The sequence below is a fragment of the Martes martes genome, assembly GCF_963455335.1.
Source record: "Martes martes genome assembly, chromosome: 9".
NCBI lineage: Eukaryota > Metazoa > Chordata > Mammalia > Carnivora > Mustelidae > Martes > Martes martes.
In genome coordinates this window covers 60,007,666-60,035,312 of record NC_137896.1, presented here as the reverse complement: position 1 = coordinate 60,035,312, position 27,647 = coordinate 60,007,666, and the positions used below count along the sequence as shown (strand labels likewise).

General features: G+C 38.4%; 1 protein-coding gene across 1 annotated transcript in view; it reads right to left on the bottom strand.

The window, feature by feature from the left end:
• Positions 1-27,647, bottom strand: part of AFF3 (ALF transcription elongation factor 3) — a 534,056-nt gene that overhangs the window by 171,296 nt on the left and 335,113 nt on the right. The window contains exon 8 of the mRNA XM_080814081.1: positions 5,001-5,037. Within this exon, the coding sequence (XP_080670207.1) occupies positions 5,001-5,037 (37 nt within the window). The remainder of the gene's footprint in view (positions 1-5,000; positions 5,038-27,647) is intronic.

Genomic DNA, 27,647 nt, shown 5'->3' with positions numbered 1-27,647 from the left:
GCCCATTCTTTCTCCATTGGTCTACATTATCAGCTCTGTAGTAAATCTAGTTTTCATACATCTGTGGGTCTGTTCCTGGGTCTTCTATTCTATTTCATTGCTCAATTTGTCTATTACTATCTTCATTACTTAGCTAAAAATGGGTATTTATTTTTAATACTGGTATGGCAAGGCCCCAACCTTCTTGTTCTTCAGGAGTGTCTGAGCTACTCTTAGCTCTTGTTCTACCAAATAAATTTGAGAATCAGCTTGTCAATTTCCACATATATACAAGTGAAGTTATAAATTTGCTGTCTGCTGGATCCCACTGTCCCACTGCTGCTGTTGAAAAGTGAACTGGAAATCTAATTGTTGCTTCTCTAAAGGTATTAAAGGTTATTTTAAGAATTCTTCCTTATCTTTGTAATTTACAATTTAACTATATTGTGTCTAGTGTGGACCTCTTTTTTATTTTATTTATCTGGCTTAGTACTCACTGAGTTCTTTCAGTCTATGGGGCAGTTTCTTTAAATTCTGGAAAATTCTCAGCCACTTTCTCCTTTAATTATTTCCTCTGTTCCCTTATCTCCTTCTGGAACTCTAGTTAAATGTATGTTGGACCTTCTCATTTTATTCCCCATGTTTCTTTTTTTTTTTTTTTTAAAGATTTTTTAAATTTATTTGACAGGCAGAGATCACAAGTAGGCAAAGAGGCAGGCAGAGAGAGAGGAGGAAGCAGGCTCCCTGTTGAGTCAAGAGCCCGATGCAGGGCTCAATCCCAGGATCCTGGGATCATGACCCGAGCTGAAGGCAGAGGCTTTAACCCACTGAGCCACCCAGGCGCACCCCCTCCATGTTTCTTAACTTCCATTTTGTATTTGCCATTTGTCTAGGCTGTACTCTAGATAATTGCTTAAGTCCAATTTCCCAATTCATTATTTTTTTCTTCAGTGAAGTCTAATCATCTGCTGTTAAGCCTGACCAAGGAAATCTTCTTTCCTATTATTATTTTTTCATTTCTAGAGGTTCTGATAAGTACTTCTTCAAATCTTCTTGTTCTTTACCACATTGGCAATCTTTTTTTATTTCTGGAAATTAAAGTAAGCACTCTTGTTTTGTATTTTGGGCTTGGTAATTCCACTTGATCTTAGCCAAAAGTCTGAGAAGTAATGGGTTTGGTAATTTAAATCTCCCAAATCCTTGCAGGTCTAATTCTCTGCTATCTGTTTTTCATTACTCTTGTTTATGGTCTCTTGTTTTCTTGTATATGAGTGGTTTTCTCTTCAAGTATATTTATTTAAGCAATCTCATACTCAATGTGGGGCTTGAATTCACGACCCTAAGATCAAGAGCTGTATGCTCCACTGACTGAGCCAGCCAGAAGCCCGTATTTTTTAAAGTTTAGTATATGAGTGATTTTGATAGTGAGTTTCTCATTTCCCTTAGAATTCTATTTTTATTATTCTTTATTCTTAAATGTTTTTTCCCCTTTTTCTGGTATTCTTATTAGCTGAATTTTGACCTTTCCATCTTGACTGATTTTCCAAGTATCTTACCTTCTTGTCATATTTTCCATCTGTCTTTTGCTTAATATCCAGAAAACAAATGTTTTTAACCTTATATTCTAGATTCCAGACTTCAGCTATCACTCATCATTTCTATTAAATTTAAAAAATTTTTTGACCATATTTTAAATTCTCAAGTGCTCATTTATTCTGCAACTACTTCTTTTTCATGCCAATCTGTTCTCTTTGTATTTAATACAAATAATTTCATTTTCTTCTGAAGATTGTAATGACACTTGAAATTTTTTCTTCTGTTCTTTGAATTAATAGATTGATTCCCTCAGGGCCATTCCTTTTCTTTGGTGCTCTGTTACGTATTCTTATTTTTGAATGATAATGGGTTGATTAATGAAGGTAATTGGTGTGAATTTCCTGTATTAGTATATTGATCTCTTTTCCTAACATACCTCTACCTTGTAGGGAAGGGCTGATTTAGAGCTCTCTGTATTTAAGTGCACAGGGTACTGAGACTGGAAGCCTTCATTCAGGGTTCAGGAGAAGAGAGACCTCAGGGTAAGCTGGGAGCCCTGACCCTTCCTCTACACCCCAACAAAAAAAGGAATTACTTTATTCTGAGTGTGTAGTATTTTTATTTCCTTCTTGAGAAAATGTGACTCTTCTTCTACAACACATAAATGTCTATTTTTAAGGTCTGGTATCATCTCAGAATCTGCTCTGCTTCTCTCTTAGTTATCAGCCCCCAACTAGGGCTTCTAGTCAGCTGTTCATTTTCTTAGTAAATATTACTTTTTCTTTTTGGGGGGTGGGGGGAGAAAAACCAGACTGAATGCTCTCTATGAGAACTGGTTAGGATGGGTGTGGAGGTAATCAGGGGAATAATAGTCTAGGTGTTCCTGTCATTGCCCACAATCCATGCCTATGTATTCTTTCTTGGGATTGAGTGGAAATATGGAGTCTCTCTGGGATCTCCCTAGAATAGTTCCCACCACTACTAGAGCTTGTTCCTGTTCATTTCACTATTTTCCTTTTTCTGGGTCATGATTTTCTCTGCCAGGATTATCAAACAGTATGGTCCTTTCTGCTTCTGTTTTCCAAAAACTCAATTGAATTTCTGGTTTATTAATGGCATCCCTTCTTGTTCTCCATGCTATTATGGATTTCTTTCCATTACTATATCTTTTGGTTATTTAAATGTGGATCCTGAAGAAAGGGGAAGAAGTGCTTATACGTGGTCTTCCTATTGAACAGGATGCACTGGGATCTTAAACTTAATAAACTTTTATAATATTAAATTAATTGTTAATTCAACAAATTGACTACAGCATCTATCTTTTAAGGATTTGGATTGAAAAGAATTTCTGTTCAATTTACACACTCTTTTCCCTTAGTTATGTACATAACATACTTTTTCTAATTTCAAAAAGAAAAGAAAAGCACTGACCGAAAGTGATAGTCCATCAATCCACACATACACATTTTTGTTTGTTGTCTTTGAAGTTCAGTTTTTTCTATTTTCTACATAGTTGCTGGAGTCAGAACTCCAAACATATTCCAAACTGTAATGATTCCAAACCAAATACAAGAAACAGCATTGGAAATGCTGATGGCATCAGCTCTCCTAAAATTTCAAATGCGCTTTAATCTACAGAAAAAGCTCAGATTTCTAAATAGCAATATTACCTTTTTATAGATGTGCTTGACTTTGGGGGGGGAATTTATTTGAAAACAAAATATCCCCCATCCCTAGAAAAGAGGAAAACAAAATATCCCCCATCCCTAGAAAAGAGGAAGCCAATCACAAACTTCCATAGACAATGAAATACCAGAGAGTATACCACACAAGGCAGGTGCCCCCATCATTCCATAGAAGATGGATTCTGTTTACATAATCTACATTGCAGTATAAGCACATGGATTTATGACATGCCATAAAAATCCACTGATACATACACAAATCACAGTATATAGTTCTTGGTCAAGAATTCAAACTCACAGTGAAATGACAGAAGCAACCTTCTAGGGGTCAAGTAATGGGATACAGTCTGTTGTTTTTGGCGTAGAGATTCCAAAATGCAAATCCTGGAAGTCATTTTTTGTTTCACCATGTGACCTTGGATTAGTTATTGAGCTCAAAATCTCATTTTCATTACATGCAAAATGGGGATGGTAATGCCTACCTTATGTGCCTATGGTTAGGATTCAGTGAAATTACATGTCAAGGCACTGGGACACAGAAGAGACTCAACAGCTATTTCCTTTGTTCTTTATGTCAAAACTTCTAAGCTCAAGCAAGTACAATGAATGTACATCTTCTCTCTTTACCCTGAATTGTTTAACTTCAAATGGAAAGTAGTGAGAAAAGTAATGGCAACTCTTCAGTATGCTCTAGTTTCTAGTGTGTTTTTTAGTACAATTATAAGGCATGCGATGCTGATACTGCACATCTCATGGACTTAATCAGGCATTTCTTTTAAGTCCTTTTCTTACCATTGAATTTATCATTTTCCTTAGATTTCAAGTCCCTTGGCCTTTTACCTCTTTACCAGTGCCTGTGCTCAGCAAATCTCAAAGAGTGTGGGATATTTAAGTGACATTGCCTATGCGTCATGACGCCTCCATCCCCCAACCCTAATCTTTCTCTAGCTGTGCATTAAAAGTCTGGGGCTTTCTAACACATTTGTCTGGTAGTCTTTTCTCCTCAAGCCTTCTGCCTCACAGATGCTCAGTGGGTGAGTCTCAGTTCCAAAGATACGTTTACTAGCTCAGAGTGATTTTCATGTTCAAACATAGCTTTGTAATTGGCAAGGGGTGCTCTCAACTGAGTGGCTGGTCATGAGACTAACAATGCCCAGTCTTGGTGAGTGAGTGCTTTCACGACATGAATGGGGTAGCATATGCATTTTTAATGTTCGAGAAGATATTAACACCAATTACTAGTGCCAAAGAAGAGAATTAAAACACTACTTCATGGAATGATAACATCCTTTCTTTGATGATGAAGCCCACGTGTTTTACTAGATAGGGGTTTCAGTAAGAAAATCGCTTCCTAGAAGCAGCCTGTCTATCTCTGGAAGAGGGAAAGATTTCTTCATGGATTCTAAGGTCATTTATCTTGAGGTCTTCTGATTGGTTCTCCTGGCCCACGCATTTTCTTTTGATTTAGATAACTCGCTAGTTGCCTTTAAAGGTTTTTTTCCCCTCCACATATACCAGAGACTGATTGTAATAAAGCAAAACGTTCTTTCCTCCCAGGATTGCTTTGAAATTTACCATTTTATGTTCTGGTCCTCCTTTCCTTTGAGTAAAGCTAGAGGAGCACTCCTGAGTCTTATCCATTTGGGCAGTACTTGAGCAAATGGCCCTCTTTTTCCCCACCTGATTTTGCTTCTTAGTGAAATTCTTCTCCACCTACAGTCTATTGCATGCATTCTCCCTTCTCACCCCCTCTGTCTTCCACCATCCACAAACGATGCTGTAGAGAGAAGTCTTTCTTACTTGGATTATTGTGTCCAGAGGAAACAAGCTGAGAGTCCTAAAAGAACAAGAAATATCAATTAATTTTCTTATTTTGACTTTCAAAATCTAAGTTGAATAACAGACATACTACTGGTCATTCAGACCCTATTCACTAATCGTGATCTGTACCAGGCACTATAATGAGAAACATTTATATCAATGTGCTTACTAAGCAGTTCTGGAAATGTAGTTCACAATCTCTTTGCTTTTGTATTGTAGACTTTTTGTTTATTGAGGTGAAGTTTACATAACATAAAATTAACCACTTTAAGATGAGCAATTTAGGGATGCCTGCGTGGCTCAGCCAGTTAAGTGTCCAAGGTTTTGGCTCAGGTCATGATCTCAGGATAGTGAGATAGAGCCCTGTGCCAGGCTCCATGCTCAGTGTGGAGTCTGCTTGGGATTCTCCCTCCCTCTCCACCCCTGTGTGCTCTCTCTCTGCCCCTCACCACCCCTGTGCGTGCTCTCTCTAAAATAAACATAAATAAATCTTAAAAAAATATTTAAAGTGAACAACTCAGTTGCACTTAGTACATTCCTAATGTTGTATAACCACTACCTCTATTTGGTTGCAAAGATTTCCATCATTCCAAAATAAAACTTAACCTTTAGGCAGTGTCTCCTCATTCCCCCACTTCCCTTAGTCCCTGACAATCACCAATCTGCATCCTGTCTCTATGAATTTATCTGTTTTGGATATTTCAGGGAATCATAGAACATGTGACCTTTTGTGTCTGGCTACTTTCACTCAGCATAATGTTTTGAGGGTTATCCATGTCATAGCACGTATCATTACTTCGTTCCTTTTTATGGCCAAATAATAGTCCATTGTGTATATATACATCAATTTGTTTAGCTATTCATCCATTAATGGATATATCAGCTGTTTCTACCTTTTGGCCATTGTGATTAGGGCAGTTATGAACACACATGTGTATGTATTTGTTTCAGTCCTGTTTTCAAACTTTTTGGATATATACCCATGAATGGAATTATGGATTCATATAGTAATTCTATATGAAAGTTTTTGAGGAATTGCCAAACTGTTCTGCACAGTGACTGAATCATTTTGCATTTTTACCAGCCATGTATGAAGGTTCCAATTTCTCCAAATCCTCACCAATACTTGTTATATTCCCTTAATTTTGAGAAATTTTATGATAGCTGTCTTAGCATGTGCAGTTACTCACAATGGTTTTGATTTATATTTCCCTAATGACAAATGATGATGAGCATGTTTTCATGTTTTTCTTGGGCACTTGTATATCTTCTTTGGAGAAATATCTATTGAAGGACTTGGCCCATTTTAAAGTGGGCTGTTGGTCTTTTTTTTTGCTGAGTTGAAAGAGTTCTTCACATATTCTGGATCAGAGACCCTTATCAGACATATGATTTGCAAACATTTCCTCCCATTCTGTCAGCTATCTTTTTACTTTATTGATAATATCCTTTGATGCACAAAAGTTTTTAATTTTAATGAAGTCACTTTATTTTTCTTTTTATGGCTCATGCTTTTGGTATTATATCTGAGAATCTACTGCCAAATCCAAAGTCATACATGTCTTTCTATGTTTTCTCCATGAGGTTTATGGTTTTAGTTCACATATTTAGGATTTACTATATTACTGATTTTTAATCTAACCCAGTTCCCTTTGGATGTACATTTACTCTCATCACCTTTCTACAGATGAGGCTGGCAACCATCCCACCAGGGACAATCCACTGAACAATCCACTGAACAACTGTTGTCAGTCTCACATTGGTGGATGAAAATATTATTATAGATTTCCACTTACCTGCAATGGTGGAAAGCCAGAACTACATAGTATTTTGAGTTTAGTTACTGTTTAGGTAAATAGCAATTGAACCTGATTTTACTTGCACTAAAGTGAAATGCTAACTTTTGCTTTGGGAATTCACATCTTTTTTATTTGCTAAATTCCCATTTAGTGTGAAATATAAAGGACAGTTACAAAAGGATGAATTAATCGAGATGGTAGGAATATAAAAGAATAAGGGACAGCACATAAATTCCAGTGAAACTCCTTTATAATTTCAGTGCATGGGACACAAATCCAGTGAAATGGAATTAACTTCTATTATATAGTTTAATGTATTTTACTAGAGTTTTGCTCCATGAATATGTTTGTCGTGGGACAGGAGATGTCCTTTATGACTTGTTGCATATTCAAATCTAGATGAAGTTTTCAAAAGGAATTCCACTGGACCAGGATAAAATCAGACAGACTGCTGGGTAGGGGCTGGGTGGGAAAATAGGGAAGGGAGGGGATTCCCCCCTCTGTTAAACAGACTGAGTCATACACAGACGCTTTTAACGTTAATGCTAGTAATGATGAACTATTCATATGAAGAAAAGGAATAAGCTCAATTCTCAAACTGAGCTTCAAATTTTGGAAACAGTATATTAAGATGAAATATTATTCCTAAAATGATGGGCTAAAGTATAATTCTCATAAAAAAATGATTTGGGCCTACTTTGGATAGTTGTTACTAAAAAGATATCCATGGTTAAATCCTCCAAATGGACTGGTATGTTTCCATCTTTTCTAATTAATTTAGAGATTACATTTGAACATAAATTAGTGTTAGCTTTGATACGTGAAAAGTCCTTTGAGCCCCCTGTAGTTGGCTCCTCTGAGAGGTCTGTAGATTTTGACATTTTGCAGGTGTCTTGTACTAGACAGATAAACATTCACTCACCATCAAATAGACAAGAATGGCATTTGAGATACTTTTCAGCATTAAGTTCATTCTCTCTCTCTCTCTCTCTCTCTTTTTTTTTGAAGTAGGCTCCACGCTCAGTGTGGAGACAAATGCAGGGCTTGAACTCATGACCCTGAGGTCAAGACCTGAGCTGTAATCAAGAGTCAGACACTTAACCGACTGAGCCAAGTGCCCTGCATTAAGTTCATTCTTAAAAGAAAAAGTACAAATTTTTGTGAGACTGTTTGCTCACACTTTTGAAAGAGCTCATTTTATTTCTTGGTGCACGTTAGGCATCCTAAAGCTCAGACGATGACTACAGACCATAGACCCTTGAGCAGAGAACCAAAAATAAGCCTACAGATAACCTGAATTACAATTACATACTAAAAGGTCATGTATTTCAGAGATCGCCAGACTTTGAATTTTACCTAAAATATTTGCATAATTAATGGTGATTACTATTTCTATTTTGTGTAGGCAGTGAAGAGGGGCAGAAAACAGTTAAAGTAATTGGTTAAAAAAAATCACCATAAAAGTCTGCCCTTCTAGAGAGAAAGAGAGTTCTGGAGAGGCAAAATAAAACAAAGACTTTGTCTTAATATGTAATATTGTGTTTGCAACCAACGTCTTCTGGTTTCAAGCTTACTAGCTTGAAAATATTGACTGTAACCCCAGTGTTTCTAGACCATGCCACTCTGTGGGTGTGAATGATACTGCATTACTATTCTCATTGACATATGGCCAGCACGTAGCCAGCGGGCTGGTGGAGAACATGAGTTACCTTATAAAGCTCCTCCCATGATTACATCCACAGGACCCTGTCTTCATTCTGACTAGGTCTCTGCTGGCCAACAACAGGGCTGGTGGCTGCAGCTTCTTGAAGGAGCCCTGCCCTGCAAGGTAGCTGCAAAACCCCGGGGCTGCCACAGAATGTACAGACCCTTCATCTTTCACTGAGCCAGGGCCAGGCTGGGTTCGGAGCAGAAGGAAACAAAGCCCCTCCCTCCCAAAGGGCCCAAGCATTTACTTAAGTCCTTCCCATTTTGTATTTCCTGCCACTCGGGAACCCATTCACCTATAGTTTCTGTCTCAAAGGCTTTCTCTCTGTCTCTTCCCTTCTTTCTCTCAAAGACCCTTGCTTTCTATAAGTAGATGCTTGGGGAGTTGCTAACCTCGTCCGCACATTCTTATTTTGGCCTCCTCTGGGAGCACTCTACAAGGACTGCAAGGTTCTGTCAGGCACCTTAAGGGTTGCAGAGTGAGTGTACAAAATCTCTGCCTACAGGGCCCCAGGGTCCAGTGAGTCAGCAGTGAAGATGATGTGTATACAAAATATTATAACCCAGGGCTGAAAGGGATGTCACAGCGGCTCTGCAAGGGTACTTTAAACCTTTGCATCCTTTCCTTGTCCTTGGGATGCATGTCCTGCCATTTTCTGTTTTCTGCTTGGCAAATATCATTCTTTTTTCAAGGCTCAGAACAAAAACACTCAAGGGTTACCTGCTTTTTGAAAACTTCCTGAATCTCAGAAGGACGCAAGTGCTTTATGTTTTCACTGCACTGTATCACACTGCCACTACAGAAATTATCTTTTCAACTATGTCCCTTCAACAAAAAAAGACAAACCCAGCTTTATTAAGGTACAAATTACATGATATAAATCGCACATATTTAAAGCATACAACTGGATAAATATCATAAAAAGAATGCTACTATGATTACTGTCTTGATCCAAGGGGGGCTCTGTCTTGTTAAGGAGCATTTACTGTTTGAAGAAACAAACAGCAGTAATATCTATTCATTAAAGAAAATTCAGAAAAGCAGTAAGGTATTAAAAAAAAAAGTTGCCTGTCATCCCGTAACGGGACACTGCTAAGGTTAATCGACTTCTTCTGGTTTGCCAGTGTCATTCATCAAGTGTGTGTCATTCTGACACGTGCACAAAGGGGATAGCTACTTCCACTTACTTGCAAGAATATGTACAGGTGGGAATTCATTCTTCTCCACCTTCAAGTCCTGAATTCCCAACATCTATTGTTTGGTACATGGGGATCCTAAACCTTCTTTAAATGTCGTGTTTAGCGGGGAAGTAAAGTTTGTACATATCATTTGGCTAAAGATAGAAATAACCAAGCAGCCTGGTGTCTGAGAAAGCCCTTCAATGAAGCACTATAATAAAGACGGTATTTTGTCATGTGTAACCTGCCATTGAAACTGTCTGAGGCTACCTTCCCTCCTATACTGCTATGAAAGAACACTACTGCCAATTAATTTTAGGACACCATCAACTATGAAACAAATCCTGATTTTAGGGAACTTAAGATGTAAAAAAAAAAAAAAAAATCTACTTTAGATCAGTAAAATACAGCAGTTCTTAAGCCATGTAGCTTAAGGACGATCCTCATACTGTGAAGGTTTATTACTTAAGAATGACTCTTTGGAACCATCTGAGGACTTCTCCACTCAGTTCTCTCCTTGCTTGTCTCTCAATCCAGCGTTAGAATTATAAAAGAAATGGAAATATATTTCTCTTATTTTCAGACCCATGCCTAAAGCTAGTTACTACAGAACAAGGATACTCCTGACTTGGAGGGGTGTCCCTTCACCCCCATCCATCACTGTCTCCTCATTCTTTTCAATAAAGCTCAAAAGAGTTGAAATAAGGTAATTTATAATTAATTTAAATGTTTCTTTCAAGGTAAGGTTAAAACATGGAGTTTTAGCCCAAATACTTTGTGCTACAACTTAAAGCACGTTAGGAACACCAAGAGGGAGACAGAAAAGGAACTTTCCATTTTTAAAGCACTTTCCTTCACACTTGCCGCCTTTCTTTTCCTTCTAGTGTACAAAGAGGCAATAGGGTTATCCTTTCTAAAATGATGCTAGAATTCTTGTGTAATGCTTGAAACACTGATCAGTAAGAATAGTTCCAGACCAGGTTTGTTCCCACCAGAGCCAGCATCCATTGCCACATGAAATATTTGGGAAATGTTATTAGGTTTGCACATATGCCTTCTGAGGATGGAAAAGGTTCTACAACTTTGAGTCCTTTATTTGCATTTCAAAACTTATGAGACTTCTACAAAAATGAAGAGAAGGCAAATCAAATTCAATTTTTTTTCTTGATTGAAATACCTGATAATGGCACACATTTTTTTTTTAACCAAATTCAATTACTTTTGAGATTTAAAGAATGAGGTGGACATGTCTGTTAGTTTTTGTCTAGGGAATTGTGACTACAAATAAAGATTTCAGAGAACAGAACAAAAATATCCAAATTCAGTATCAATGAATTTTACTATCCATTATGTCTTTTAACAGTGAGACAAATTGGGAGGATTTTCGTAAGTATTTAGCTAATTAATTTAGTGGTACCGGTAACTCAGAACACCCACTTAAAAGGACTTCCCTTGTGAGGTCAAATTGCCCCTTCAATCTTAATGAGGGCCTAGTTTTGTTATTTATTAGTCATTTTGGAGATCTGCCCCCAAATTCCATAAATAATTCTAACTCCTATACACTAGGAATATTGATAGTCTCAAACATTAATAACCTAATGAATGAACTGCAAGCCCCCAATTGTCAAAACATTGATTAGTTGAGATACAGGTTAAAAGAGATGTTCTGTGTATGAAAATTAGCAACCATCTTTGCAGTGGGCAGAGTAGGGCTCTTCCCAAAGAAGTCTGTATCCTAATTCCTGGACACTGTGAATATACTGCTGCTCATGGCAAAAGGGATTTGCAGATGTGATTCAGTTAATAACTTTGAGATGGGAGATTATCCTAGATTATCCAAGTAGGCCCAATATAATCACAAAGGCCCTTATAACAGAGATGGGGAGGAAGGAGAGTTAGAGAAGGAGATGTGACAAGGAAGTCCGAGGTCAGGATGATGACCTGTAGAAGAGCTTGTAGAGCTTGTAGAAGCTGAAAGCAACAAGAAAATAACTTCTTCCCTAGAGCATTCAGGAGGAAAGCAACCACCAAGACCTTGATTTTAGCTCAGACTTCTGACTTCCAGAGTTATAAGACAATATGTTTGTGTTGTCTTAAGTCACTAAGTTTGTGGTAATTTGCTATAGCAGAAATAGCACACTAATCCAGTCTTATTTCTTCTGTACACGAAGAATTAATAGTACGTACAAGCTTTTTGAAAGAACAGCATTAATAAAACCATGCAATGTTCTTACACTTTGTAGAACGACTTACTCTATCTTTTTTGAGCGAGGCTAAAGGATCTAGGGGTGACATAAATCCACACAAATCCTATAAAAATCCCAAGTAACATATAGTTTTTAATTTAAATTTCAAATTCTGTGCCTTATCTGATATTTGATAATGTAACTTTTTGGATGGAAGATAAGATTCTTATAACTTAATTTCTGCCTTGAAAAATATATATTTGCTACTAATGAGATAAGGTCTCAATTTTACTGTAGAGATAAGTTATTACTTAAACTATATACATTCAACAAAACAAATTTATACAAACTTTTTGGAAAAGTCAGAACCCAGTGTGCCCTGGGGTATGTGCTCAATTATATCAGAAATTGTACTTACACCATGGATATATTTATATAAATAAAATACGTATTTGGTTGTATTTTGGGTGAAGTCATTATTTTGGCCAAATTATATACAAAAATGAAAAGGATTCTGCATTGTATTTTATGTGGCAGTATGTCATTGGAAGAGTGACATGCAGGTTCTGGTTAAAGATGGTGACATAGGAAGATCTTGAACTCATCTACTCCCACAGACATAATGAGTCCACAGCTACACATTTCCTATTAAAGAAATCTAAAGGCTGGCTGACTGATGATGACACATCCAGCAAATGAGAAGAAAACTACATCAAAGCAGGTAGGAGAAATTGGGACACCATCTCATCATAAACTGGGAGGGAACTCCAAACTCCTTGAGGAGCAAAGGGTTCAAAGTCCATACTGGGCACTCCAACTTTTTAGGGCTATATTTGGGAGATAAGCTCCCAAAACATTCAGTTTTGAAAACCAATGGGGCTCGAACTCCAAGACCCACAACACAGTAGTGATCTGAGAAATGCCTCTTAAAGGGCTCATGTACTCCGAGTCACCAAGGCCAGGTCCCTGCTCAGATTATGCCCAGAATTCCTTAAGAGGCACACCTATGGGCAGGTGCCTTTTAATACACACAAGTAGGAGCCTGCTGGAACACTCTCAAGGGTCAGCTGGTGGCTGCCATTTTCTTGCTCTCCCTTTGCCATGTTCCAAAGGACCAGTATATCCCAGAAGGGAGCTCTGATATGTGTCTGATGCCCTGGTTTTTGTGGCTGCTGCCTAGATTATGCCTCTTGGTCTCTTGGCTACAGAGGTCAGAGACCTTGTGATCTGGTTGCAGGGGACTGTAATAATAGGTGTCATCCACAATGGAGCTTATACCCGTATGATGCCCTAACTTCTGCTATCAGGGGACACACGTCTATATCATCTGGCTGGGGTGACCAGTGGGGCTCACACCTGTGGGTCCCACCGGACTGTAAACAATACAGAAGAGTTCTTAAACTGCTACTGTTCCCAGGTCACAGCAAAAAGCAATAGACCCAGAAGCCCAGTCTTTCTGTGAAAGAGGCCTAGTAGCTGATCATCCTGGCTGTGGACTGAGGGGCTGGCTACTAATTAAATACACATCTAGGAGCTGAACCTAATCTTTTCCAGCTATCTCAGAGGGTGGGTGCTATCTTTGCACCCCAGCTGTGCTCCAGAATGCCATGTTTCCTGGAGGGGAGCTTTCTGGGGATCTGGTGCCTGGTGTTTTTAGCAGATGCCCAGAGGATGCCCCTCGATCACCTGGTTCTGGTGCCCTGAAGGGCTTGTGTTCCTGGGTCCCACAAGACTGTGGCAATTAGAGGGTTGGTTCTTGGTAGACTATCATGACCAGGTCACTGCACAGACAATAGACTGAGGCACACTCTCTTCCCCTCAGTCTGTGTAAGAGGCCACTTGGCGTGTCCTGGAGCTTTAGAATAAGAGCCAGGCTTTGGAAGTGGCACATACTTTAGTGGCCTGTGGAGCTGCTCTCAAGGAACATATGCTGTGGACACCATTTTTGCATTCTCCTCTGCCTTGCTGTAGCTTGCTGGTATCTCTCAGAAAGGAACTTAAACACACCATTGGAACCCAAATGTTTGCAACTGCTGTCTGGGGAACACTTACAGCTTGCCGGCTCTGGTGGCAGAGCCAATGCTTATACCTGTGGACCCTCAGGACTATATATATTTACATACTTTTAAAAACTGCCACCTGGGGGAGGAGTCAAAATGGCAGAGGTGTAGCAGACTGAGATGACATCAGGTCGCAGGAATTCAGTTAGATAGTTATCAAACCATTCTGAACACTTACAAATCCAACAGGAGATTGAAGAGAAGAAGAGCAGCAGTTCTAGAACAGAAAATTGACCACTTTCTGAAAGGTAGGACGTGCGGAGAAGTGAAACCCAAGGGATGGAAAGATAGACTGTGGTGGGAGGGGCTGGCTCATGGCAAGCGGTGGAGCAACAGAGCACAAAATTTGATCTTTTAAAAGTGTGCTCCACTGAGGGACATCATTCCAGAGGCTAAGTGGGGTTGGAGCCCTTGCAGGGACAGTGTGGTCTCAGGTCCTGTGGGGTCACAGAAGGATCAGGGGTGTCTGAGTTTAGCACAGCTGGCAGGTATTAGAGCGGGGAAGCTGGTTATAGAGACGGAGCTGAGGAGTGAGCTATCAGCTCGAGATTACCTTAAAACAGGATCTGTGGCACAATAAGGCCACTGCTCTTTGAGCAGGGACCCCACAAGTGGCAGACCCGGGAAGACTCACCTTCCTTCTCTAGAGGCAGGAATCTGCTAGGTTTGGAGACCCCAAATGGAGCTGTGTGCCAGGGACAGAAATGCTCAGTCACACACAGGCTGGGTGTGCTCAGAGCTCAGCCGGAGACCAGGGAGACAGGAGTGATTGAGCGCTTTTCTCTGAGGGTGCATTGAGGAGTGCAGCCCCAAGCTCTCGGCTCCTCCAGGCCGGAGATTGGGAGGCCACCATTTTCATTCCCCTCCTCCAGAGCAGTACAAAGCATTCAGTGAACAAAAGCTCCCAAGAGGGAACTCAAGCAAATTACTTAGCCCAGCCCCTGACAAGGGCAGTGCAATTCCGCCTCAGGCAAAGACGTTTGAGATTCATGGCAATAGGCCCCTCCCCCAGAAGATCAGCAAGAACATACAGCCAAGACCAAGCTTACTGATCAAGAACAACCGAATTCCAGAGGAGGGGAAAGCAAAGCATGGAATTCATGGCTTTCTCCCCATGATTCTTTAATCTTGCAAAGTTAATTAAATTTTTTAAATTTTGTTTTTCTTATTCTAATTTTTTAAACTTTTCCTCTTTCCTCTTTTAAAGTTTTTTTAACTAGTTTATCTTAACAATACCTTTCTAAAAAAAAATCTTTTAAACCTTCATTATTATAGTCATATTTTATCCTTCATTGTATCTAACTTTATTTTTTGAATACATATAGGTTTTTTTCTTCTAAAAAGTTTTGGGATACTTCTAGTAGATAAAAATATGCCCTAAAACTAGCACTGGGCTTTGTTCTAGTCTCCAGCCTGAGCAAATTCTCTCCACTTTCTTTTTCTTTCTTTTCCCAACCAACTTATCTTACCAATTACTTTTTTAGAATTTTTAAAAAATTTTCATCTTTACAGTCATATTCCATCCCTTCATCGTGTTTACCCTTATTTTAGTATATATTTAAGTTTTTCTTTCTTTAAAATTTTGGGAGGTAGTTTCTTCTAAGAGACCAAAATACACCCAAAATCAAGTGGGTGGCTCTGTTCTATTTACCAGTCTAATATATATATATATATATATTTATTTTTTAAAATTTTTTTAAAAAAACTTCTTTTCCACCCTTTTTTCTCCCACCGATTTGGGGTCTCTTCTGATTTGGTTAGCATATGTTTTTCTGGGGTCTTTGCCACTCCTTTAGTATTTTATTCTCTCCTTCATATATTCTTATCTGGATAAAATGACAAGGCAGAAAAATTCGCCACAAAAAAAAGAACAAGAGGCAGTACGGAAGGCTAGGGACCTAATCAATATGGACATTGGTAATATGTCAGATCTAGAGTTCAGAATGACGATTCTCAGGGTGCTAGATGGGCTCGAAAAAGGCATGGAAGGTATTAGAGAAACACTGTCTGGAGAAATAAAAGCCCTTTCTGGAGAAATAAAAGAACTAAAATCTAACCAAGTTGAAATAAAAAAAAGTTATTAATGAGGTACAATAAAAAATGGAGGCTCTTACTGCTAGGATAAATGAGGCAGAAGAAAGAATTAGTGATATAGAAGACCAAATGACAGAGAATAAAGAAGCTGAGCAAAAGAGAGACAAATAACTACTGGACCACAAGGGGAGAATTTGAGAGATAAGTGATACCATAAGACAAAACAATATTAGAATAATTGGGATTCCAGAAGAAGAAGAAAGAGAGAGGGGGGCAGAAGGTATACTGGAACAAATCATTGTAAAGAATTTCCCTAATATGGCAAAGGGAACAAACATCAAAATCCAGGAGGCACAGAGAACCCCCCTCAAAATCAGTAACAATAGGTCCACACCCCGTCATCTAATAGTAAAATTTACAAGTCTTAGTGGCAAAGAGAAAATCCTGAAAGCAGCCTGGGACAAGAAATCTGTAACATACAATGGTAAAAATATTAGAGTGGCAGCAGACTTATCCACAGAGACCTGGCAGGCCAGAAAGAACTGGCATGATATATTCAGAGCCCTAAACGAGAAAAACATGCAGCCAAGAACACTATATCCAGCTAGGCTATCATTGAAAATAGAAGGAAAGATAAAAAGCTTCCAAGACAAACAAAAACTAAAAGAAATTGTAAATACCAAACCAGCCCTACAGGAAATATTGAAAGGGGTCCTCTAAGCAAAGAAAGAGCCTAAAAGTAGTAGACCAGAAAGGAACAGAGAAAATATACAGTAACAGTCCCTTACAGGCAATACAATGGCACTAAATTCATATCTCTCAATAGTTACCCTGAATGTAAATGGGCTAAATGCAACAATCAAAAGACACAGGGTATCAGAATGGATAAAAAAACAAAGCCCATAAATATGCTATCTACAAGAAACTTATTATAGACCCAAAGACACCTCCAGATTTAAAGTGAGGGGGTAGAAAACAAATTACCATGCTAAGGGACATCAAAAGAAAGCTGGGGTAACAATTCTTATATCAGATAAATTAGATTTTAAGCCAAAGACTATAATAAGATATGAGGAAGGACATTATATCATACTCAAAGAGTCTGTCCAAAAAGAATATCTAACAATTTTAAATATCTATGCCCCTAACATGGGAGCAGCCAACTATATACACCAATTAATAACAAAATCAGAGAAACACATTGAAAATAATACAATAATAGTAGGGAACTTTAACACCCCCCTCAATGAAATGGACAGATCATTCAAGCAAAAGATCAACAAAGAAACAAAGGCCCTAAATGACACATTGGATCAGATGGACATCACAGATATATTCAGAACATTTCATCCCAAAGCAACAGAATACACATTCTTCTCTAGTGCACATGGAACATTCTCCAGGATAGATCACATCCTGGGTCATAAATCAGGTGTCAACCAGTATCAAAAGATTGGGATCATTCCCTGCATATTTTCAGACCACAATGCTCTGAAGATAGAACTCAATCACAAGAGGAAATTTGGAAAGAACCCAAATACATGGAGGCTAAAGAGCACCCTACTATGGAATGAATGGGTCAACCAGGAAATTAAAGAAATGAAAAAATTCATGGAAACAAATGATAATGAAAGCACAACTGTTCAAAATCTTGGGACACAGCAAAGGCAGTCCTGAGAGGAAAATATATAGTGATACAGGCCTTTCTCAAGAAACAAGAAAGGTCTCAAATCCACAACCTAACCCTACACCTAAAGGAGCTGGAGAAAGAACAGCAAAGAAAGCCTAAACCCAGCAGAAGAGAAATAATAAAGAACAGAGCAGAAATCGATGAAATAGAAACCAAAAAAACAGTAGAACAAATCAACAAAACTAGGAGCTGGTTCTTTGAAAGAATTAATAAGATTGATAAACCCCTGGCCAGACTTATGAAAAAGAAAAGAGAAAGGACCCAAATAAATAAAATCATGAAAGAAAGAGGAGAGATCACAACCAACAACAAAGAAATACAAACAATGATGAGAACATATTATGAGCAACTATACACCAGGAAATTTGACAATCTGGAAGAAATAGATGCATTCCTAGAGACGTATAAACTACCAAAACTGAACCAGGAAGAAATAGAAAACCTGAACAGACCCATAAACAGTAAAGAGATTGAAGCAGTCATCAAAAATCTCCCAAGAAACAAGAGCCCAGGCCCAGACAGCTTCCCAAGGGAATTCTACCAAACATTTAAAGAAGAATTAGTTCCTATTCTCCTGAAACTGTTCCAAAAAATAGAAATGGAAGGAAAACTTCCAAACTCATTTTATGAGGTCAGCATTACCTTGATCCCAAAACCAGACAAAGATCCCATCAAAAAGGAGAATTACAGACCAATATCCTTGATGAACACAGATGCAAAAATTCTCACCAAAATACTAGCCAATAGAATCCAACAGTACATTAAAAGGATTATTTACCATAAGCAAATGGGATTTACTACAGGGTTGCAAGGTTGGTTCAACATCCACAAATCAATCAGTGTGATACAATACATTAATAAGAGAAAGAACAAGAACCATATGATACTCTCAATAGATGCTGAAAAAGCATTTGACAAGGTACAGCATCCTTTCTTGATCAAAACTCTTCAAAGTGTAGGGATAGAGGGTACATACCTCAATATCATCAAAACCATCTATGAAAAACCCACAGCGAATATCATTCTCAATGGAGAAAAACTGAGAGCTTTTCCACTAAGGTCAGGAACATGACAGGAATGCCCATTATCACCACTGGTATTCAACATAGTACTGAAAGTCCTAGCCACAGCAATTAAACAACAAAAAGAAATTAAAGGCACCCAAATTGGCAGAGAAGAAGTTAAACTATCACTCTTTGCAGATGATATGATACTTTATGTGGAAACCCAAAAGACTCCACTCCAAATCTGCTAGAACTTGTACAGGAATTCAGTAAAGTGTCAGGACACAAAATCAATGCACAGAAATCAGTTGCATTTCTTTACACCAACAACAAGACAGAAGAAAGAGAAATTAAGGAGTCAGTCCCATTAATAATTGCACCCCAAACCATGAGATACCTAGGAATAAATCCAACCAAAGAGGCAAAGAATCTGTACTTAGAAAACTATAAAGTATTCATGAAAGAAATTGAGGAAGACACAAAGAAATGGAAAAAATATTCCATGCTCATGGATTGGAAGAACAAATACGTTACCTAAAGCAATCTATACATTTAATGCAATCCCTATCAAAATACCATCCATTTTTTTTCAAAGAAATGGAACAAATAATCCTAATATTTATATGGAACCAGAAAAGACCTCGAATAGCCAGAGGAATGCTGAAAAAGCAAGCCAAAATTGCTGGCATCACAATTCTGGACTTCAAGCCCTATTACAAAGCTGTCATCATCAAGACAGTATGGTACTGGCACAAAAACAGACACATAGATCAATGGAACAGAATAGAGGGCCCAGAAATAGACCCTCAACTCTAAGGTCAACTAATCTTTGACAAAGTAGGAAAGAACATCCAATGGAAAGAAGACAGTTTCTTCAACAAATGGTGATGGGAAATTTGGACAGCCACATGCAGAAAAACGAAACTGGACCATTTCCTTTTACCACACACAAAAATAGACTCCAAATGGATGAAAGACCTCAATGTGAGAAAGGAATCCATCAAAATCCTTGAGAAGAACACAGGCAGCAACTTCTTCGACCTCAGCCGCAGCAACTTCTTCCTTGAAACATCACCAAAGGCAAGGGAAGCAAGGGCAAAAATGAACTATTGGGACTTCATCATGATCAAAAGCTTTTGCACAGCAAAAGAAACAGTCAATAAAACCAAAAGATAGCCAACATAATGGGAGAAGATATTTGTAAACAACATATCAGATAAAGGGCTAGTATCCAAAATCTAGGAGGCATTTATCAAACTCAACACCCAAAGAACAAATAATCCAATCAAGAAATGGGCAGAACGGGGCACCTGGGTGGCTCAGTGGGTTAAAGCCTCTGCTTTCGGCTCAGGTCATGATCCCAGGGTCCTGGGATCGAGCCCCACATCATGTTCTCTGCTCAGTGGGGAGACTGCTTCCTCTTCTTTCTCTGCCTGCCTCTCTGCCTACTTGTGATCTCTGTCTGTCAAATAAATAAATTAAAAAAAAAAAAAAAGAAATGGGCAGAAGACATGAACGGACATTTCTGCAAAGAAGACATCCAGATGGCCAACAGACACATGAAAAAGTGCTCCACATCACTTGGTATCAGGGAAATACAAATCAAAACCACAACGAGATACCACCTCACACCATTCAGAATGGCTAAAGTTAATAAGTCAGGAAATGACAGATGTTGTTGAGGATGTGGAAAAGGGGGAACCCTCCTACACTGTTGTGGGGAATGCAAGCTGGTGCAGCTACTCTGGAAAACAGTATGGAGGTTCCTCAAAAAGTTGAAAACAGAGCTACCCTATGACCCAGCAATCGTACTACTGGGTATTTACCCTAGAGATACAAACATAGTGATCTGAAGGGGCACGTGCACCTGAATGTTTATAGCAGCAATGTCCACAATAGCCAAACTATGGAAAGAAACTAGATGTCCATCAATAGATGAATTGATAAAGAAGAGGTGGTGTGTATGTATGTGTGTGTGTGTGTGTGTATAAAATGGAATACTATGTAGCCATCAAAAGAAATCAAATCTTGCCATTTGCAACAACGTGGATGAAACTAGAGGGTATTATGCTGAGCAAAATAATTCAATCACAGAAAGACAATATTTATATGATCTCCCTGATATGAGGAATTTGAGAGGCAGGACAGGGGGTTTGGGCAGTAGGGAAGGAAAAAATGAAACAAGATGGGATTGGGAGGGAGACAAGCCATAAGAGACTCTTAATCTCACAAAATAAACTGAGGGTTGCTGGGGAAAGGGGGCTAGGGAGAGGGTGGTTGGGCTTTGGACACTGGGGAGGGTATGTGCTATGGTGAGTGCTGTGAAGTGTGTAAGTCTGCCGATTCACAGACCTATACCCCTGGGTCTAATAATTCATTATATGTTAAGAACAAAACAAAACAAAAAAATAAAAAAGCCCTGCTCCCTGTGGGTCTGCTTTCCAGTCAGCCTGAATCTAGGTGCTGAAATCCTTCCCTTTGGGACACTGACATGTCTTGGCACATCCTGAACTATTAGGAGCTGTTAAAAATATAGTACATTGCTGGGGGGCACCTGGGTGGCTCAGTGGGTTAAGCCTCTGCCTTCGGCTCGGGACATGATCCCAGGGTCCTGGGAATGAGCCCCACATCGGGCTCTTGCTCAGCAGGGAGTCTGCTTCCTCCTCTCTCTCTCTCTCTGCCTGTCTCTCTGCCTACTTGTGATCTCTGTCTTTCAAATAAATAAAATCTTTAAAAAAATATATATATATATACACACACACACACGCACACACATATAAATAGTACATTGCTTGGACAAGCACACAGGTTTGTGAGATGATTAAAATCTGGGGAAGGGCTGAATAAAAAGGTTCATCTCATATCCAAGGCCACTCCTTCAAGACTGGGAGAGGTGGTTATTATATCTACTACATAGAAACCAACATAGAGAATCAAGCAAAATGAAAAGATAGAGGAAGATGTTCCAAGTGAAAACAAAACTTCAGAAAAAAAAAAAAAAACCTTAATGAAACAGAGGTAAGTAATTTACCTGATAAAGAGTTCAAAGTAATGGTAATAAAAATCTTTACTGAATGGGTGAGAAGAATGGATGAACACAGTGAGAATTTCCACGAAGAGACAGAAAATACATGAGTGTCCCAAACAGAAGTCATAGAGGTGAAGAATGCAATGACTAAGCTGAAAAATACACCACAGGTGTTCAGCAACAGAATAAATGAAGCCGAAGAAAGGATCATTCTACTCAAAGACAAGCCAGTGGAACTCACCAATCAGAGCAGGAAGAAGAAAAAAAAGAATGAAATAAGTGAAGACAGCTTAAAGGCCATACTGGACAACAGACTAACATTTTCATTGTAATGTTCCCAAGAGAAAAAGAGAATGAAAGGGATAGAAATCATATTAGAAGAAATAATGGCTGAAAATTTCCCTACCTTGGGGAAGGAAATAGGAATCCAGATCAAAGAATCCCAGAGAATTCAAAAAAAGATGAATCCAAAGAGACCCACACCAAGATAAATTATGACTAAAATGTCAGAAGTTAAAGAATAAAAGAGAATATTAGAAGCAGCAAGAGACGGGCTCTTGGGTGGCTCGGTTGGTTAAATGACTGCCTTTGGCTCAAGTCATGATCCTAGAGTCCTGGAATTGAGTCCTGCATTGAGCAGGGAGTCTACTTCTCCCTCTGACCCTCACCCCCTCTCCTGCTCTCTCAAGTAAATAAATAAAATATATTTTTAAAAGATTTTATTTATTTATTTGACAGACAGAGATCACAAGTAGGCAGAGAGGCAGGCAGAGAGAGAGGAGGAAGCAGGCTCCCTGCTGAGCAAAGAGCCCGATGTGGGACTCGATCCCAGGACCCTGGGATTATGACCTGAGCCGAAAGCAGAGGCTTTAACCCACTGAGCCACCCAGGTTCCCAATAAAATATTTTTTTTAAAAAGCATCCAGAGAAAAATAATTTGTTAAGTACAAGGGATTCCCCCATAAGAGTTTCAGCACAAACTTTACAGGTTAGAAGGGAGTGGCAGGATATATGTAAAGTGCTAAAGGAAAAATCTTCTAACCTAGAATACTCTACCCAGCGAAATTATCATTAAGAACTAAAGAAGATCAAGTTTTCCAGACAGCAAAAGCTAAAGGAGTTCATTATGTAATGATGAAGGGACTTCATGAAGCTGAAAAGAAGTGGCCTAATTAGTAACAAGAAAACAGGTGAAAGTAAAACTCAACTGGAAAAATCAATCTTTAGTAAAGGTAGTGGATTAATTATTATAAGGGTAGAATGATGGTTAAAAGACACAAGTGGTAAAAAATAACTATGATTATAATAACTAGGGGATACACAAGACGAAAAAATGTAAAATGTGACACCAAAACCAAAACATGACAGGAGGAGGGTAAAAATGTTCAGCTTAAAATGGGATCAAAGTTGTTATCAATTTAAAATAGATTGTTACAGATATAACTTGTACATGTAAGCCTCATGGTAACCACAAAACAAAAACCTATAGTAAATACAGCAAAGATAAAGGGAAAAGAATATAAGAATACCATTAAAGAAAGTCATCGGGTGCCTGGGTGGCTCAGTTGGTTAAGCGACTGCCTTTGGCTCGGGTCATGATCCCAGAGTCCTGGAATCGAGTCCCGCATCAGGCTCCCTGCTCCACAGGGAGTCTGCTCCCTCTGACCTTCTCCCCTCTCATGTTCTCCCTCACTGTCTCTCTCTCAAATAAATAAATAAAATCTTCTGAAAAAAGAAAGTCATCAAACCACAAAGGAAGAGAGCAAAAGAAGGAGAAAAGAACAGAAAGGAACTTCAAAAACAGCTAGAAAACAACTAACAAAATGACAACAAGCATATACCTATCAATAAGTTACTTCAAATGTAAATGGACTGAATTCTCCAATCAAAAGACACAGAGTGGCTGAATTGATTAAAAAACAAGACTTGAAAAAATGTTGAGGCTACTGTTTAGAGAAGAGACTAAGTGCTAGAGGCTAGGACGAATGGCTGGAGCACTCTAAGGGTCCACACTAAATGGATGATGGCTTGGAATAGATGGCAGGTAGAGCAAGTGTGGAAACAGGAAGACCAGTGGGGGAGCTACTGCAGTAATTAATGCAGGAGGTGATAGTGTAGACCAAGCAGGTAGCTGTGATGGTGGGGGAAGCATTTAGATTCGGGATATATTTTGAAAGCAGAGTAGACTGGATTTAATGAAGGGCTGGATGTGTGATATGGGCAAAAGACGAGTTAAGGATGGTGTACTGAGTTGAACAGCATCCTCCAAAAGCCCATGTCCACTCAGAATCTGTGAATTTGTCCTTATGTGGAAATAGGGTTCTTGCAGGTAAAATCAAGCTAAGATAAGGTCACACTAGATTAGGATGGGCCCTAAATTTAATGACTGCTGTCCTTACAGATACAGAGACACACAGAGGTAGGAAAGCCTTATGTATGTAGGGGCAGAAATGAAAGTCATCAGAAGCTAGGAAGAGGCAAGGAAAGATTCTTCCCTAGAGCCGTCAGAGGAAACATGGCCCTGCTGACACCCTGATGTCAGATTTCCAGCCTCCAGAACTATGAGAGAATAAATTTCTTTTATTTTAAGCTGCCCGTTTTGTGTATTTTGTTACAGGTGTGTTAGAAAACAAATACAGATGATTCCAAGGGTTTTGGGCTGAGCCAGCTGCAAAAATGGAGAAATCACTTACTAAGAAACACTGGGATAAAAGGCTTGTGCAGGGGATTAAAAGCTCAGTGTTTGATGTATCAAGCTTAAGATGTTTGTTAGGTATCCAAGTGGAGATGTTGAGTAAGTAAGCAGAAATCAAGTATGGAGTTTTGAGGATGGAGAAGAGGCCAGAGACCTAAAATCAGAAGTCATAAGCTTGGCACAGAGAGTATTTAAAGCAATAATTAGATGAAATCACCGAAGGAGTGAACAAACAGAGAGGAGATATGGAAGGATTAAAGGTATGTGTAGAAAAAGGACTATCAGAGACTCTAGGTCATGTCTGGGCTAAAAACCTGCTTGAAAATACACTCTAGTAAAAATAATAAGCACATCTTAAAAAGCGGAAGAGTTGAGACACAAGAAACAATGACCAATTTAGAAACTAACAAATAATTATTAAGGTGTAATGCTAAAAAATGGTTATAATGATGACAGTTTGAAATACTGTAATCTCAAACTGAGAGATGACGGTGAGGGAGATCAAAGTAAAACTGTTTTATAGTTGGGGGTAGAATATAGATACGAGTTAATTATAGGTATTGATAAAAATGAGTTTAACTAGGTTAATGTATTAAAATTTTGAAGGCAATTACTAGAAAAACAGAGTATTATGTAGATGTTTGAAAATCCCAAAGGGGGGGGAAAAAGGAAAAAACAAAGATTAATTAATCCAAGAGGAAGTATAAAATTTGAAAAAGCCAATAGGCATAGAAGAAAATGAAAATATAATTAAAGATCTACTCTTAAAAGAAAACTATGGACAGTATGTTTTATGGTTGAGTTACTCTATGTCTTTAAGGAGGGGCATGTCATATAAAGTATCCCAGAACACAGAAAAAGGTAGAAAGGTAAAGAAATCATTACAGAAGGCTGTTATATTCCTGGTGTCAAAACTGAACTAGCATACACAAAAAGATACCTAGACCAAGGTGACTTATGAACACAGGAGTAAAATTCCTAAATTAAATATTGGCATATTGAATACAAAAGTGTATCAAATGAACAATCCACTATACTCAAGGCAACTAATCATAGGTGATGGAATGCTTCTATATCTTGAGTGTGATGGTCTCAGGAGCATATGTGTTTTTCAAAACTTGCAGGATACTGTTTTCAAATTATACCTTAAGCTTTACTAGTGAAAAAAAATGAATCAATCCATGAAAATGTTCAGAAAGCTAGAAATAGAAGGAATCTACCTGAGATGGACATACAATAAGCAATTCTTATACCTACTGATAACAACTCCACTCAATGATTAGAATCATCCTTGTTAATGTCATGAATATGGCAAAGATGTACAGCTTCCCACTGACACAATAAGAAGGGTAAAATACAACATATTTGTTATTTGCAAAACTCTTTCTTTTTCTTTTTTTTTTTTTTTAAAGATTTATTTATTTATTTATTTGTCAGAGAGAGAGAGAGAGCGAGCGCGCACAGGCAGACAGAATGGCAGGCAGAGGCAGAGGGAGAAGCAGGCTCCCTGCTGAGCAAGGAGCCCGATGTGGGACTCGATCCCAGGACGCTGGGATCATGACCTGAGCCGAAGGCAGCTGCCTAACCAACTGAGCCACCCAGGCGTCCCTGTTATTTGCAAAACTCTTTAACAGCTTCTCAGTTCACATAAAGCCCAAGTCCTTTCAATGGTCCTCCTGGCCCAGCACAATGTGGTGTCACTTACTGCTCCTTGCCTGGTTCGCTCTGACTCCACTGTTCTTGCTGTTCCCCCAGCATCCAGGCACTTCCACCTCCATCTGCCAGAATTCTTTGGCCACTGGCCGGTATGACTTACTCCTTCTCCACCTTCAGCTCAAGTGTCACCTCCACAGCAGGGTCTTTCTTAAGCTCCCTATTTAAAATTCATCCATCTCCAGTCACCATCAGCATTCATTATCTTCCTCTCCTGATTTATCTTTCTTCACTACATACCATCATCTAACATGTCATATATTTTATTGCTACACATTCTGTTCTTCCCCCTTTGGAAAATGTAAGTCCACCAAAAAAAAAAAAAAATGTCCCAGGATCAAAAGGAGCTCAGTAAATAAATATATAACACCTGGTAGCATTCCTTTTCAGTTCTCTTGGGGATATACCTGAGAGTGGAATTGCTGGGTCATATGATAACCAGATGTTTAACTTTTTGAGGAACTGCTGAAGTGTCTTTCAAAGAGGCTGCATCATTTGGATCCTACCAGTAACTGATAGCGGGGTTCCAATTTCTTAGTACTCTTGTCAACACTGGTTATTGTTTGTCTTTGATTTTAGCTATTTAAGTAGGTATGAAGAAGTATTTCCGTGTGGTTGTGATTTGAAACTCTAATGATTTACAATGCTGACAGTGTCTTTCCATATACGTATCTGGCATTTGTAGACCTTCTTGGGAGAAATGCCTATTTAAATCCTTTGCCCATTCTTTTACCGTTTTATTGTTGGGTTATAAGAGTTCTTTATATATTGTGCCACTACCTATTTCAGTAAATAAAATTTTCTCTGAACATAGCCACATTTATTCATTTAGGTATTGTCTGCAAAGCCTAAATTATTTACAATCTTGATTCTTTATGGAAAAAACTTGTAGACCTCTGATTCAAAAATGAATTATTGGGAAAGAATTAGATAAATATTCTGAAAAAAAGAGGCTGGACAGTCGTGAAACAAATCCATGTATTTATAAGAAATTCAATTGTTGATTTAGGTGGTATTTCAAACCACTGAGGGGAACATGGGCTAATCAGTTGATCGTGTTACAATTTATTTACTAACCACTGAAAAGAATAAAGCTAGAATCCTATGTTATACCATCTATAAAAAATTGTTTTAAAACCTAAAAATCAAACTATAAAAATGATAATAAAATAGAGAACATTGTTAGAATGTTGGAGTAGGAAAAATCATTTTTCTCTGACATAAAAATTAAACACTTTGCTAGTATAAAACATACATAAATAAGGTTGCAAGAAAATAGTTGCATCATATGTAACAGACAAATGAATAAGATATAAGGAGTTTGTACAAATCATTTTTTAAAAGTGTTAATGGATATGAATGGGCAATTTGTAAAGGAAAAATAGTCAATGCTCAAACTCAGAAGTAATTGAAGAAACGCAAATTAAAACAACGGGATGTCAATTTTTTATCCACACTACAGACACAATGATATAAAACCAGATAATGTTAAACACTGGCAAAGGTGCATAAAGAAATACTGCTGAAACAC